This window comes from Tachypleus tridentatus, chromosome 8, assembly GCF_004210375.1.
Source record: "Tachypleus tridentatus isolate NWPU-2018 chromosome 8, ASM421037v1, whole genome shotgun sequence".
NCBI lineage: Eukaryota > Metazoa > Arthropoda > Merostomata > Xiphosura > Limulidae > Tachypleus > Tachypleus tridentatus.
In genome coordinates this window covers 431,434-445,823 of record NC_134832.1, presented here as the reverse complement: position 1 = coordinate 445,823, position 14,390 = coordinate 431,434, and the positions used below count along the sequence as shown (strand labels likewise).

Below are 14,390 nucleotides of genomic sequence, written 5' to 3'. Positions count from 1 at the left end.
CCACAGTGAAAGCTGGACCAGGCCAACTGGTCCTCTTTCACTGCTCATTTGGAACTTGATCCTGCCATTGTGTGTAAGCCATCAATAGACAACTGTGTGGCAGCAGTAACTGACTGTACTGTCCAACCAGCTGCTCAGTCTATACATAAAACCTTAACATGTTTTTTCCATGATATCATCATCAGTGGTGTAATCGTGCCTGTTTTATGGCATGGAAAGTTCAAAAACAGGTTTGGGACATCTTTTATAGATATCCCACACTGTTGAACTGCATTGCTTTTCAGTGGGCCCATGCACATGCTTGGCAGATGAGACATCAAAGCCAGATTAAATTCGCAACCAGCGTCTATTCTTCCACCAGTTCCTAAGTCATATGGGACAAGATTTGGAAGGTCACTGGGCAGTATACTTCTGTCTCTTTTTCAATCTTGCTCTCTGATGGCCAGGAAGTTGCTGATGCCCAGGACATTGGCAGTACATTTGGTGAAAACTTTTGCCAGGTATCTAGCACTCCTGCTTCATCCCTTACCTTTTTAGCCATAAAAACTTGAGCAGAGCGATCACCTTTTTCCTTTTAGACAGATCGTTTCTATGTGTATAATTCAATGGTGGAATTCAAGCTTGTTCTTTATCAGTGTGGCAGTACATTGGTTGGATCTGACGATATGCACTATGAGAAGCTGCACTATCTCTCTTGCTGTTCTTTTGGTTGTTTTTAACCAGATCTGGCAAGAGGATTCTTTTCCTTATGCTTGTGCTAGGCTATTGTCCTCCCTTTTTCTAAGCCTGAGGAGGATTTTGAGACTCCTTTAACCTACCATCCAGTTGCTTTGATGAGTTGTCTCTGTAAGACCTGAGAAAGGATAGTTAATGCTTGTTTTGTTTAGTTCCTTGAATCAAACAACCTCCTCTTGCCCACCCACTGTGGGTTTTGACGACAGCACTCCACCATTAACCACCTTATTAGACTTGAAATGTTGATCAGAGGAGCCTTTCTCAAGCAACATCTTGTGTCAGTATTCTTTGACATTGAAAAGGCTTATGATACCATGTGGAGGTATGGCATTTTGTGAGATTTCCACTCATATGGGTTATGTGGCCATTTGTCATTTTTATTAAAACTTTTCTAATGGACTGGTGATTTCAAGTTCCTGCAGGTTGGATACTATCTTGTTTGTTCCTACAGGAACTTGAAGTCCCTCAGGGCTGTTTTGAATCTCACACTTTTCCATATAAAGATTAATGCTACCACTGGACAACTCCCTCCTACCAGTGCAATCACCTGTATTTTTTATGAATTCCATATCTTGTGTCAGTTGTTGAACATGAAGTTTATTGAGCGGCAGCTACACTGCCCTCAAGCATTTACCAAAGTGGACTATAGCAAACAGTTTTACCTTTTCTCTCTCTAAAACTGTTTGCATGCACTTTTACCACCAAAAGGGTATTCATCCTGGTCCTGAACTCCATGTTGGTGAAGTTGTGCTTCCTGTGATCCCCGAGGCAAAGTTTGTGGGGCTCATTTCTTTCTGTAAGCTGACCTTTATACCATGCAACATGCAGCTACAAGTCAAGTGTACAAGGGCACTGAAAGTCCTTCATGTCTTCTCTTCCACCTGTTGGGGATTAGAACAATGTTCTGTGCTAAAGATCTGTTGTGCCCTCGGTAGTTGTACATAGAATTCCCTCTACAGATTCTGTGTCCACTGCCAAATTTTATATCATTTCTTTTGCCCTGGATCATGTAGAAGCTAAGTAGTACTCAAATTGTACTATTTTTCCGACTCACTTAGCTCTCTACTGCCCATGAAATTGCTTCACATTAGTTCTCACCCTGTTCTTGTTCATATTGAAAACAGACTGGATCATTTCTCTCTATCATATACAGGGTGTTCGGAAAGTCGCTGTGCAGTTTTGTAATCATATTTTATTCAGTCTATTTCAAGCCAAGCAACTGATAGCAGTGTTTAGAAACAAAATAAGAAGGATCCAGGCCTGTATTGATGCCAACGAGGGTCACTTTCAACATTGTTTATAATTGTCATTCATATTTACCTCCTCTGTCAATAAATATATAAGTGCACAGTGACTTTCCAAACACCCTGTACTTCTATCCTGTTATTATGAATACTAGGCCAAGTTGGTATTTGTGGGAACAAGCTCACTGACACTGGCTAATTCTGTCTGCTCTTGTGCTATAACTGCCGTGCCTATTCCATACATGGACTTTGGTCTTGTATTGAAGGCTTGGCTCTGTGACAGTTGGTAGTTGACTTGGAGTAAACATGAAAACAAGCTTTTCCAGAAAAAACCTCTATTGGACTTTAGCCGTCCTGTTTCTGTATGGAGTGGAAGGAGGTAGTTGTTCTAACTAGACTATGCATTGGTCACAGTTTTTTAATTCATTGTTTCATTTTATCTGGGACTGATGCACCAATGCATGGTCGATGTGATACTCAGGTCATAATAGCCTACATTTCACTGTTATGCTGTCATTACAATTCTGAATGACAGCATCATTTCAGACATTTTGTCCACAGATTTACCTTTGATGTTAGACAGTGTCATTGGCAATGGTGACACTGTCCACCTTATAAATATTTTTAATTTTTTAAGGGCTGTAGGTCATTTTTAATTGTATTTAATTGTTTATCTGACATTGGACCACTCTTTTAACTAGTTTTACTTTTAGACTTTATAATAATTTCACTGTTATTTTCATTTTTACTGGTTGTTTGGTGCTGAAAGCTTTGTTACTTTGCACCATAGACAGGGGCATAACCAAGGGGGAGTTGCCCCCCCTCCCGGACCCAAACTTTTTTAGACAAGTTCAGTTGCCACCTGTGTAGTTTCATAAAGATCCGTGATTGTATGGCAGATAATTTCACACACAACAAATGGTCAAATGCAAATTTCTTATTGAACACTTTTAATACAGCAAGTTTTGTCAGAACTAGAGAAATACAATCGAATATCTATGAAAGGCTCAAACGCCTGTTCGTTCTTGCCAGGACATCTACAACATAGTTTGGTTCAACTTTAACATCACGGTGAATGTATAATGAGGCCAGGCCATTCAATCGATCTTCAGTGGTGGTATTTCTCAAATACATTTTGGGTCTTCTGAGAGTTGAAAATGAATGCTCCACTGAGCTCGTTGACACAGGCAGCATGGCAAATACTTTCAACAGTCTAGAAATGACTGGGAACATTTTTGCATTGCACATTGCATATGCATCTATGAGATTTTTTGGTCTGTTGTTTGCAAGTGATTTGTACCAAACCCTAAGTTCACCTAATGCAGCTAGTGAAGTGCTGTCAATGTCAGCCTTGTATTCATTGACCAACTCTTTAATTTGGTCACATTGTTGTGCTGTAGGTTCTGACCATGCTGTGGTAGATCCTGATGGTAGTAGACACATGAAGTTTGTAAGGAGAGTTTTGTGACTGGACAGATGGTCACATATTTGTGAAAGAAAGTGATCAACAAATGGTACAAATACAACAATAAGAAAGTATTCCTCAGGGTTAGTGGTTTGTGGGTTAGCACGGTACATCTGTCTTTTAGCCTGCCTTGGCATTATGATGTCAATTTGAAGCTCACTTCACAGAGTTTGAGCCTCACAGAAAATGTTAAATTCATTCACAGTATTATTTCTAAGTAAACGGATTAAATCTTCCACTATTTCTGCATGATGCATCGCAGCACCTAAATTAATGTTCTGTTGCTGCAGTAAGTTGCACAGAGGTAAACTAAAGGAAAACAGTTTAGCAATGGTAAGTAGAATGATGATGAATTCTGGCTGTGTTATAGAACACAACAATTGATTGGCTTGTGTGGCAGAATCTCTGTCTTGCCAACCTGATATGGTCTCAAGGGCATCTGCAACTGCATGAATTAATTCTAGAAAGTCAATGACTGAATCATGCCTCTTAACCCACCTGGTGGGGCAGAGACCTTTCAAACTTTTTTTTTTGATTCAGGTGCTTTATTCTTCACCGAAAGAGCCAAAACGTGCTTTGGTTTGGGTGTATTGAGAAAGTTTTCAATGCTAGAAATTACTCCCATGCAATTTTGCACAGGAAATTCTTTACAAGCATCAGAAATTGTCAAGTTTAGGGAATGGGCACTGCAGTGTACATAGGGGTGCAAGTGGGAATTTATCAGTTATGTGTCTCTGGACACCATTGAATTTCCCACTCATGGAGGCAGCACTGTCGTACCTTTGTCCTTGCAGGTAAGCCATATCAATACCATATTTTGTCAGATTGGTTATGATAACATCAGCCAAGTTTTTACCTGTCACATCATAAACAGGTATAAATTGAAAAAATTCTTCTCTCACTGCAACAGAGTTGTCATTGGCATGCAATTATCTAACACATAGCAAAAACTGTTCAATGCCTGAAATATCTGTTGCTTCATCAGCTAATATTGAGAAACACTTTGCAGCATTAACCCTGTTGTCCAAAGCATCAAGAATATGAGTATTACAGGCATTGATGATTTCATTTTGAATTTGAGGACTCTGATATGTAGCATTCCTCTTTGTACTCTTAAGGCTTGCTGAAAGCTTGACATCACCCTTTGCCCTGTAGTGCAAAATTGCCCAAAAATTCCCATCATTATTGATGGGCTCCTCATCAGTTTCATCAACAAACATTGGACCAGAATCATATTTTCCCCTCACAGCTAAACCCTGTCTCCCACACAGCGATACAGTATCAATAATAGACATTAAATATTGCCAGTTCTATTCAATTTCTTGCTTGTAAGTTGCATCAAGCTGCAAGTGCACAGATGAACTTGTGTTTACAACCTGTAGAAAAATTGTTAGCTTTTTCTTTGCTGTCTTGGTGGTACTGTTTCAATTCATGTGCCTTGAAGTCTTCAACAGCCTTCTTCCAGTTTGTGTATGGAAATTTCACTAGTTGTCCCAATTTTTGGCTTCCAACACCAGCACCATCAGGAGCATAAAGACAGCAGTACTTGCAGAAAGCACCCTTTGCATGTTGACTGTAGAGTACCTATCTCCATTGTGAGAGCCAACGATGCTGAAAACGCAGCTTTCTTGGACCACACTGGGGGAAAACATAATCACTCCCTGGCTTCCAGGCATTCTCAAGGAGGCATTTTTTTGGTTTCAGTGTTTATCTAAAAGAGACAGAAAGACATAGTAGTAATTAAGTTATTTTGCACATAAGAAAGTTTGTTATGAGAGTACAATAACCTCGTAGAGAAAGGCTTAGAGCTGTATTTCACAGAGCAGGCCTAACATCCTGTGGCTGTAGGCCTACAATAACTAATAGCAATGAATATTCAGTCTAAAACTCATCAGAGTGTTTGAGGAGTCAACGTATCTGTTTACCAATGCTGACATAATCAGAATTGCAATTTCCAGTGTCCCAGGCTGGACATGCCCCTGGACACTCCAAGCATGGCTTTGCACCTGCGGCACTTGCATCAAGCACTCAAACTAAACTTCCTCCCCAATGGCCATTTCTGGCTATGCCCTTGATCATAGAATGCCAAATAACCAACTAAACTCATTCTGTATTCACATTTACTTTTGATGATTTTGTCAGAATGCAAACTCCTGGTACCATCATCTAAGCAAAAATTATTTACACATTCATGAGTGTTTTCATTTAAAAGCACTATTTAAACATGATTCTATTTTTAAGGTTTTTACCCCACTGATTCATGTCGTACTTTTCATCTCTCTATTAAACTTGAAATAATTTCAAATTTCTTAACATTAGCAGAAACCACAAAATTCAAGTTTCTAACTTTAAAAAGGTAGTGAATAATAAACAACAAATCAAATGAACTGTCAGAAGGCATGAAGTTAGAAAAATTAGTTTCAGTACAGTTCATCCTCTATGACCTCATGAACTATAGGTACCTAAGTTTCAGAATTATATCAAAATGTTCTAAAAGTAAGACTTAATGAATTATCCTCTATATATAACATCAGTTTATTAAATTTATAAGTTAGTGTGTTGCTAAATTAAATGACTTTTTTTAATCCTTATTTATAACCATAGTTTATTAATAAATCCATTTCCTATTTGTGTTTGTATTTTTAACCATGAAGCACTACATTTAAATACTCATCATGGCTTAGTGTGTCAACGATGTGCATGTTTATAAAAGTAAGACTGGAAAAAAAAGGCCTTTGGTAGCAAATATTTACAAGATGCATATTCTACAGATATGTGCATTTGTTTAATAAGTCTTGATTTTTATCAGTTTATGAATATTACTAAAATTAAATTATTGTAACCTGTACAACTGAAGTTTGGAGTCATTATCAACAGGTCAAAGGTTAGTTTGAATTACAGGTACAAGGGTGAGTGTCTTTCCTGAATGTAGAACTTTATAGACCTGAAAAGTAGCTTCTCTGTTATAAATTATAATAGCACGGAATTATAATTGTCTCTGAAAATCAAATGTTAGTGTGCTTTTCATATCTTCCAGATTTTAATTTATGATTAGCAGGTTATTTCAATGTACAAAACCTGATACAGAAATTGGCTACAGAGATTTGTTTGGTTTCATTTTTGATTATTAATGGTTACTTCTGAGTGGTAAAAGTAACTGTTTGATTACACTATGTAACACAAATTTTGTTCCTGGATAGTATGTGTTATTTTGTAATTGCTTAAGTTGTAAAAGTAAAGAAAATGGCCATTATTCTCTTCAAACTTTGCTTTTGTGACCTGAATAATGAAATTTAGAAATTACCCTATTTTCTATGTAAAAATGACCAAATTTGCACATTTTCATTTACATAAGGTCTGAATAAAACTACCTATGAATCAAGATTTGCATGTATTTATACTAAAGTTATACAAAAATGAATAAAAATGTTTAGAAGTGAGTAGTTTTTCAAGATTTGTGGCTGTAATGTAAATCACTTTCATGTATCAGCCCCCAAATATAGTCTCCCAGTATGTTTTCCTTATATGCTCCTTGGTAGTGGTGTTCATAGTCCAGATTATCTTGGTGGAAGCGCTTGCCTTGCTCCTCTGAGTATGCTCCCATGTTCTCCTTGAATTTATCAAGATAAGCGTCAAGCATATGGACTTTCAGGGACATTCTGCAGCCCTTTTTGCTGTAGTTCTTCACCAGAGCCTCAACCATTTCCATATAAATTTTCAGCCTTGTGATTGCCCAAGAAACCCCATACCACTACGACAAAGCTTCTCCAAGCTTTTTTTTTCCTTCCTACTGAGCTTCTTGGGGAATTCTGTGCACTCCATGACCTTTTTTTATTTGTGGTCCAATGAAGACACTAGCTTTGACCTTTGCCTCAGACAGCTTATGGAAGAAGTCTCGAAAGTACTTGAAGGCTGCAGACTCCTTATCTAGAGCTGTGATAAATTGTTTCATAAGACCTAATTTTATGTGCAATGGTGGGAACAACACCTGGAGGTCCACTAGTGGCTCACTTGACATTGTGTCTCTGCACACAGAACTTGGTCCGTTGTGGCCAGTGTTTCTTGTGGTAGTGCACTGTGGTGTCCCTGCTGTATAATATAAAATCTTACTATCCAAGCAAAAATTGTTCATCTTACATTCTAGAGTTTTTTTGCAGTGCCTGCAGGTAAAATGAGCACCCAGGGTTTGTCTTGATCCACGATAGGCATGCTGAAATATGTTTTGTAGGCTTCACACATTTTAGCAGATGCTGTCAAAGTACCATTTTGCTCTTGTCTTGATAAATTGGCCACATACATAGCAGAATGGGTTTGGAGAATGCTTGCAGCTTCTTGATGCCATCTCTGATAAAATCAGATAGGTCTGTGTTCACTTAGCAGCTAGAACTAAACTGAAGTGGTGAGTGGTGAGCCCCTGTGTGTGTGTGTGTGTGTGTATATTAGGTTGAGGAATAATTCGTGAGCATTTTTAAATAATTTAATTCAAGCATTACATGCAAGACTATACAATACTTCAATGCATGAACACATTACACCCAAAACATTTATTATGATACTTTATTTCATGTAATACCTAGGTATATAGTATGCATTGTTTTAAACGAAATTGCAAGAAATTAAATGCGAAAAGCAGATGGTGTCGAAAATGCTCGATTTTGTCCACTTGACATTCCATTTAATGAGCTGAAAATGAAAGCAAAAAATTAAAGACATATGAAAATCAAACACACCATCTATTAGAGCAAAAAATTATCTACCAAATGACATGAAATATTTTGCGAAAGCGTTTCATTTATGAATATATTTTTTTAACTTGAAAAAATGCTCACAAATTATTCCTCAACCCAATATATATATATATATTGCTATGGAAAGTTATAGAAAATTCTAAAAGCTTATTGAAAATTTTTGTAAACTTGAGAAAATTCTCTATCAGCTACTCAGCACTAAATCTACCTAGAATGTCCTGGAAAGTGGGTAAATTTGAAAATTTCATTATGCAGGTCACAAAAGCAAAGTTTGAAGAGAAAAATAGGTCTTTTCTATATACTTCAGGCATAAGCAATTGGGAAATAACACTTTCTGCCCAGGAACAAGAAAAAGTAAAAATTTTGATACATAGCATTATTAATGGTTACTCCTGAATGGTAAAAGTAACTGATTATTAATGATTTTTCTGAATGGTGAAAGTAACTGTATGATTATTAATCATTCTTGATTGGTAAAAAATAACTTGAGTGGTAAAAGTAACTGTGTGATTACTAATGATTTCTCCTGAGTAATAGTTACTTTTTCTTCCTTTCTCAACAGTTTGAAACAGCCTGGGCACTAACAAATATAGCATCTGGAACGTCTCAACAGACAAGTGTTGTCATTGCAGCTGGTGCTGTACCCATATTTATACAATTGCTTAGTTCAGAATATGAAGATGTCCAAGAGCAGGTAAAACAGTTGTAACTAGGAAGGCCAACATATACCTCCCACCATCCATCTTATTTGATCATATTTTCAGAGTATGTTGCATTTTAAGAAAGAATGGTGTTCAAGGCAGGAAAAGGGAGGGGGGGAGTATAAACTGTTATATTTATGTTTGTGTGTGTGAATATATCAGTTTTCCAAAAAAGGGAACACAGGTTTTTAACCACATGCTCCCCAATACAGTAGTGTTTTGTTTCAGTCAGTCAGTTAGTAGACACGAAAATGATTTCACTTAAGGGATGCTTAATTTTATAGTTTGTACTGTCATGGTGTTAATAAAATGTGCACATCATGAATCATGTGAAGAATTATGCACTTTGTAGGCTACAACATAGCATAACATAATCTTGAAAAGTAAGAAATAAAAATACATTACTCTTAATTTTGGTTTTATATAGTCTGGAAACAGAACACTTTCTAGGGACCCTGTGCACATACATCAAATGTGTTTGTGTGTGTACTCATACATACGTACATATACTTCAGAGGGATAGCCAACACATTATCAAGTTTTTTGTAAGAAGGATGTATTGAAGCATACTAAACTGTCACTATAATATAGGACAGTCAGTTTCTACATATATTTATTTACAACAAACTTTACAGGTAATTGATAGGTGAATAAAACTTTCTTGTGTTGTGTAAATCAATTCTTTCAAATTCTTCATCTTTTATTATTTATGCATGCGGCTTCTTTAAAAAACACATTTACTCACTGACTTCAGGCACAGGCGTGGAGTGAGTAGACAATTAGGTGTTTGTTCATGTCTAGTGTCTGTGTTTTCACAATTCAGGGAAGGAAAAGCTACTTCTAAGAATCATTAAACCTTTCAAATATACATTTTAAAATACAAGTAATATATAAGTAACTAAAATATGCATAAAACTTAAATGCAATCTGACTGTCTATCAAACGTGTATAAGGCTAGAAAATATAGCCAAATACTAGGAACTCCACTCTCAACGATGGACTAATTTTTTTCCAATGTAATTTGTAGAACCAATGTCTCTTGGCATATTTAGCTTAATAGAGGAAAATTGATCATTCTATTGGTTATAAACATGCCATTCAGCTTCAAAATTTTGCACAGCAACACAGCTTTAATTTTGCAAATGGGCATGGCTGACATTAAAATAAAAATAAATAAATTTAAAAAAATCCAACTGTTTAGGGTAAGAAGAAAATTTTGGAACTTCTCTAGATGGTAATGAAATGTCTTGTAAATTTTTGCTGGTTGAAATAAAAGTCTACTTTATCTACTTAGTTTCTTCTAAAAGAACTCTTAAAAGATGAGAATTGTAACCACAAGCAGATCACATGACAGCAAAAGCTATTTTTAATGGATATAAAGTGGTTTAATTAAAATTTGTATGTTATTCATAACTTGCCACAGCAGATAGCCCAATGTGACTTTGCTTTAAGAAAACACACATAATATGCACAGAAAGGGGTTTAAAGGTGGTGTCATTGCTATAGTTAAATGGAACAAACTAATAGAAGGCTTGGAATTATAAAAAGTAATTTTGCCATGTTTGTGCATACCCTACAGTCCAGCATTGTTTGAATATAATGTGAGAATGTATCTTGTGTAGTAAGTTTTCCAACAGTTTGCTGCATTTACTTTGGGTTTTCTCTAAAAACAATGTATTAACACTCCTACAAAAAGTGGGGCCTAACAGGCCCCAGAGCAACTTGAAAGGTTATTAATATTAGGCTAATAATTTTGTATTTAAATGAAATTGCCATTTAAATCCATTAATGAATGGATTAATGAGATTCCCACTGTTCCTATCTACTATCTAGCGAAACCACAGCCAGGGGAACAGGCTTGGAGAAATCAGGACTAGAAACGTCTTTTCGTAGGAGTGTTAATCTCACTAAATGTAACACTGATTTCAGTATTTTCTTTATGACAAAATGTATTTATGCATATTGAGATACTGCATTCATTATGAATTTGTCATAATAATATGTTATTGAAATATTGTCATTTTGCATGGTATCTTGGTATTGTAATGAACTTTACGATATTTTTAATAAAAGTTACTAAACACTTATCTGTATACTTATCAACTTGATGTTTAAGGGCCTGTTGTTTCTACTTTTCATTTTTATTAGTTTATTTTTTCTTGTGTTAAATTTTCTCGTTGCTGTGCTCTACTGTTTCATCTTTACTTTTTTGCTGTGTACATTTTTTTCAGGCATAAGAGCAACTTTCATCTGATTTATAACCAGTTCATTGTATTAATGTTTTATTGAATTTTAAAATAGAAACTTCAATGTGTTTTGTTTTCGTTTAAAAATTCTGAATTACACATGCAGGCTTGTTTAATTTCAACAAGAGAAAGAACAGTTAGAAATTATTTGGGGTTATTTATCTTTTAGGGACGAGAGTATAAATAAGATGTGCCCGGCAACGATCAGTTGTAAACTCTCTTTGTTAACTTGAAGATGACCTAGGAATGTTGAAATATTGTTCTCTTCTTTATTAGCAAAAGTGTTAATACCCATAACAGCTGTTGTGAGATACATCTTTATTTAAAGTGGGTTTCTCCTCATCAAGAAAGTGTAATTATAATGAAAATTGTTCAAAAATATCATTGCATCAAACAATACTCTGCTAAATTAAGCTCTTTTCAGTTTGTTTCAGTTTTAAGGAAATCTGCTGAAATGGAAGCATTACTCACTTGTACAGTTTAAAAAAAAACAAAAAAACAATGCTTAAATCACTGGTACACAGCATCTAAAAGTTGCAATATAAGCAATTACATCATAACATCTGAGGTTGGTAAATAGTAAATGACCAAAAGTACATTTGTTCAGAAGTTACAAAGTCTGAATGAATTTAATTTTGTTCAAAACTATTTTGAGTTCTTAGGGTGATATGAATAACATAATATACTCAGAAAAAAAATTACAAGCTTTGTTTTCCTTCAGTGCATTTTGAAGTTGACAAAAATATTTGAAATTTAAAAACAAAATTGTGGAAATTAAGAAACTTTTTATTGAATAAAATTCAGCTATATATATATATTTGTTTCTTGTGTGGAAGAATGACTGAAGTTAATTATTTCTGAAACCTGGGATAGTCAGCTGTAAGGGGTTAAATCTCATGACATTTTTTGCCATTCATGTAATCGTTATATCTCTTAAAGTGATTAATAAACCAGAGAAAATTGAGTCAGTAATAGTAATAAGATTTAATCATCAAACATGGTATGCTTTGTGAAATTACTGTTGTATTAAAAAGCTGTTCACATGCTAACCCTTTGGTTACCAACATGGGATATGGATTTGTGGTTTGTCTCAGTTCACATTTTTTACAGTGTGTGTACATTTTCATCCATTTTTTAAAAGTAATAATTTTGTACTTCAGGAAATGCATACACAAATTACATCAGCCTGAAAAATATGCATAGTATTTTGGTAGTTAAAGGATTAATTTTCAATAATGTTACAATAACAAAATGGTTATTGTGCAACTAGATTATATCTTAGTAACATAGAGGTTAACATTTGACTGTATTTTGGTGATAGGAAGGTAATACTTAACTGTATCATGGAAAGAGGATTTGAATGTAAATGTAATTTTATTCTTTGGATGTACACAGAAGTGAATATTTTGCCTTGATTTTGCAAAATAAATAGCTAATACATTAAAAGTTTCAAAAAACTGATATGCAAGCAGAAGGTTATTTAAGATAAATATTGTGTATAGATTTTGTGTGCAAGTTTATGGAGTATGATAGTAATATTGGTTCTTATTTATAGGCTGTTTGGGCATTAGGAAACATAGCTGGTGATAGTCCTGAGTGTAGAGATTATGTTCTCACTGAAGGTATTCTTCTTCCTCTGTTGCAGTAAGTGTTAGACATCATCAGGTTTCTTTCTGATATTGTGGGTTTGATAATCAAACCAATACAGCATTCATTATCTTAATATAGGGTACTTCTACAAAAATGTCTCTAAATGGATCTCAAAGTATATCTCAACAGAGAAATGGTGAATATTGTTAAGTATTGAAGTTTGCATTTTGATTTGTTTTCTTGCATTTATTTGTTGCTCTCATCATGACTGTACATTGTTTTTAAGAGTGTAACTGTAAAATGTTTGAAAATAAAATATTATATTGAAATGTATTTTTTTTAGATTAATTAACAAGTCGGCAAGAATATCAATGACAAGAAATGCAGTTTGGGCTCTATCGAACCTTTGCAGAGGGAAAAATCCACCTCCAAAGTTTGAAGAGGTAATAATTTTAACAAGATTCTTTGTACAATTGTTAAAAGTGAAAAAGGAGTATCAGATATTCACACTGTAGGTGAGTTGGAATGCCTTCACCCTTGTTTTCACACTACAGGTGCATTAGAATGCTCTCACCCTTGTTATTCAGACTGTAGATGAGTTAGAATGCCTTCACCCTTGTTATTCACACTGCAGGCAAGTTAGAACGCCTTCACCCTTGTTATTCACACTGCAGGCGAGTTATAATGCCTTCACCATTGTTATTCAGACTGCAGGTGAGTTAGAATGCCTTCACCCTTGCTATTCACACTACAGGTGCATTAGAACGCCTTCACCCTTGTTATTCAGACTGCAGGTGTGTTAGAATGCCTTCACCCTTGTTATTCAGACTGCACGTGAGTTAGAACGTCTTCACCCTTGTTATTCACACTGCAGGCGAGTTAGAATGCCTTCACCCTTGTTATTCACACTGCAGGCGAGTTAGAACGCCTTCACCCTTGTTATTCACACTGCAGGCGAGTTAGAACGCCTTCACCCTTGTTATTCACACTGCAGGCGAGTTAGAATGCCTTCACCCTTGTTATTCACACTGCAGGCGAGTTAGAACGCCTTCAGCCTTGTTATTCACACTGCAGGCGGGTTAGAACGCCTTCACCCTTGTTATTCACACTGCAGGCGGGTTAGAACGCCTTCACCCTTGTTATTCACACTGCAGGCGAGTTAGAACGCCTTCACCCTTGTTATTCACACTGCAGGCGAGTTAGAACGCCTTCACCCTTGTTATTCAGACTGCAGGCGAGTTAGAACGCCTTCACCCTTGTTATTCACACTGTAGGCGAGTTAGAATGCCTTCACCCTTGTTATTCACACTGCAGGCGAGTTAGAACGCCTTCACCCTTGTTATTCAGACTGCAGGCGAGTTAGAACGCCTTCAGCCTTGTTATTCACACTGCAGGCGGGTTAGAACGCCTTCACCCTTGTTATTCACACTGCAGGCGGGTTAGAACGCCTTCACCCTTGTTATTCACACTGTAGGCGAGTTAGAATGCCTTCACCCTTGTTATTCACACTGCAGTCGGGTTAGAACGCCTTCATCCTTGTTATTCACACTGCAGGCGAGTTAGAACGCCTTCACCCTTGTTATTCAGACTGCAGGCGAGTTAGAACGCCTTCACCCTTGTTATTCAGACTGCAGGCGAGTTAGAACGCCTTCACCCTTGTT

General features: G+C 36.1%; 1 protein-coding gene across 2 annotated transcripts in view; it reads left to right on the top strand.

The window, feature by feature from the left end:
* Kap-alpha1 (karyopherin alpha1) overlaps positions 1-14,390 on the top strand; it is a 73,305-nt gene that overhangs the window by 24,396 nt on the left and 34,519 nt on the right. For both annotated transcript variants that reach the window (XM_076517276.1, XM_076517278.1), the window contains exons 6-8: positions 8,755-8,886; positions 12,695-12,783; positions 13,073-13,172. In XM_076517276.1, the coding sequence (XP_076373391.1) occupies positions 8,755-8,886; positions 12,695-12,783; positions 13,073-13,172 (321 nt within the window). The remainder of the gene's footprint in view (positions 1-8,754; positions 8,887-12,694; positions 12,784-13,072; positions 13,173-14,390) is intronic.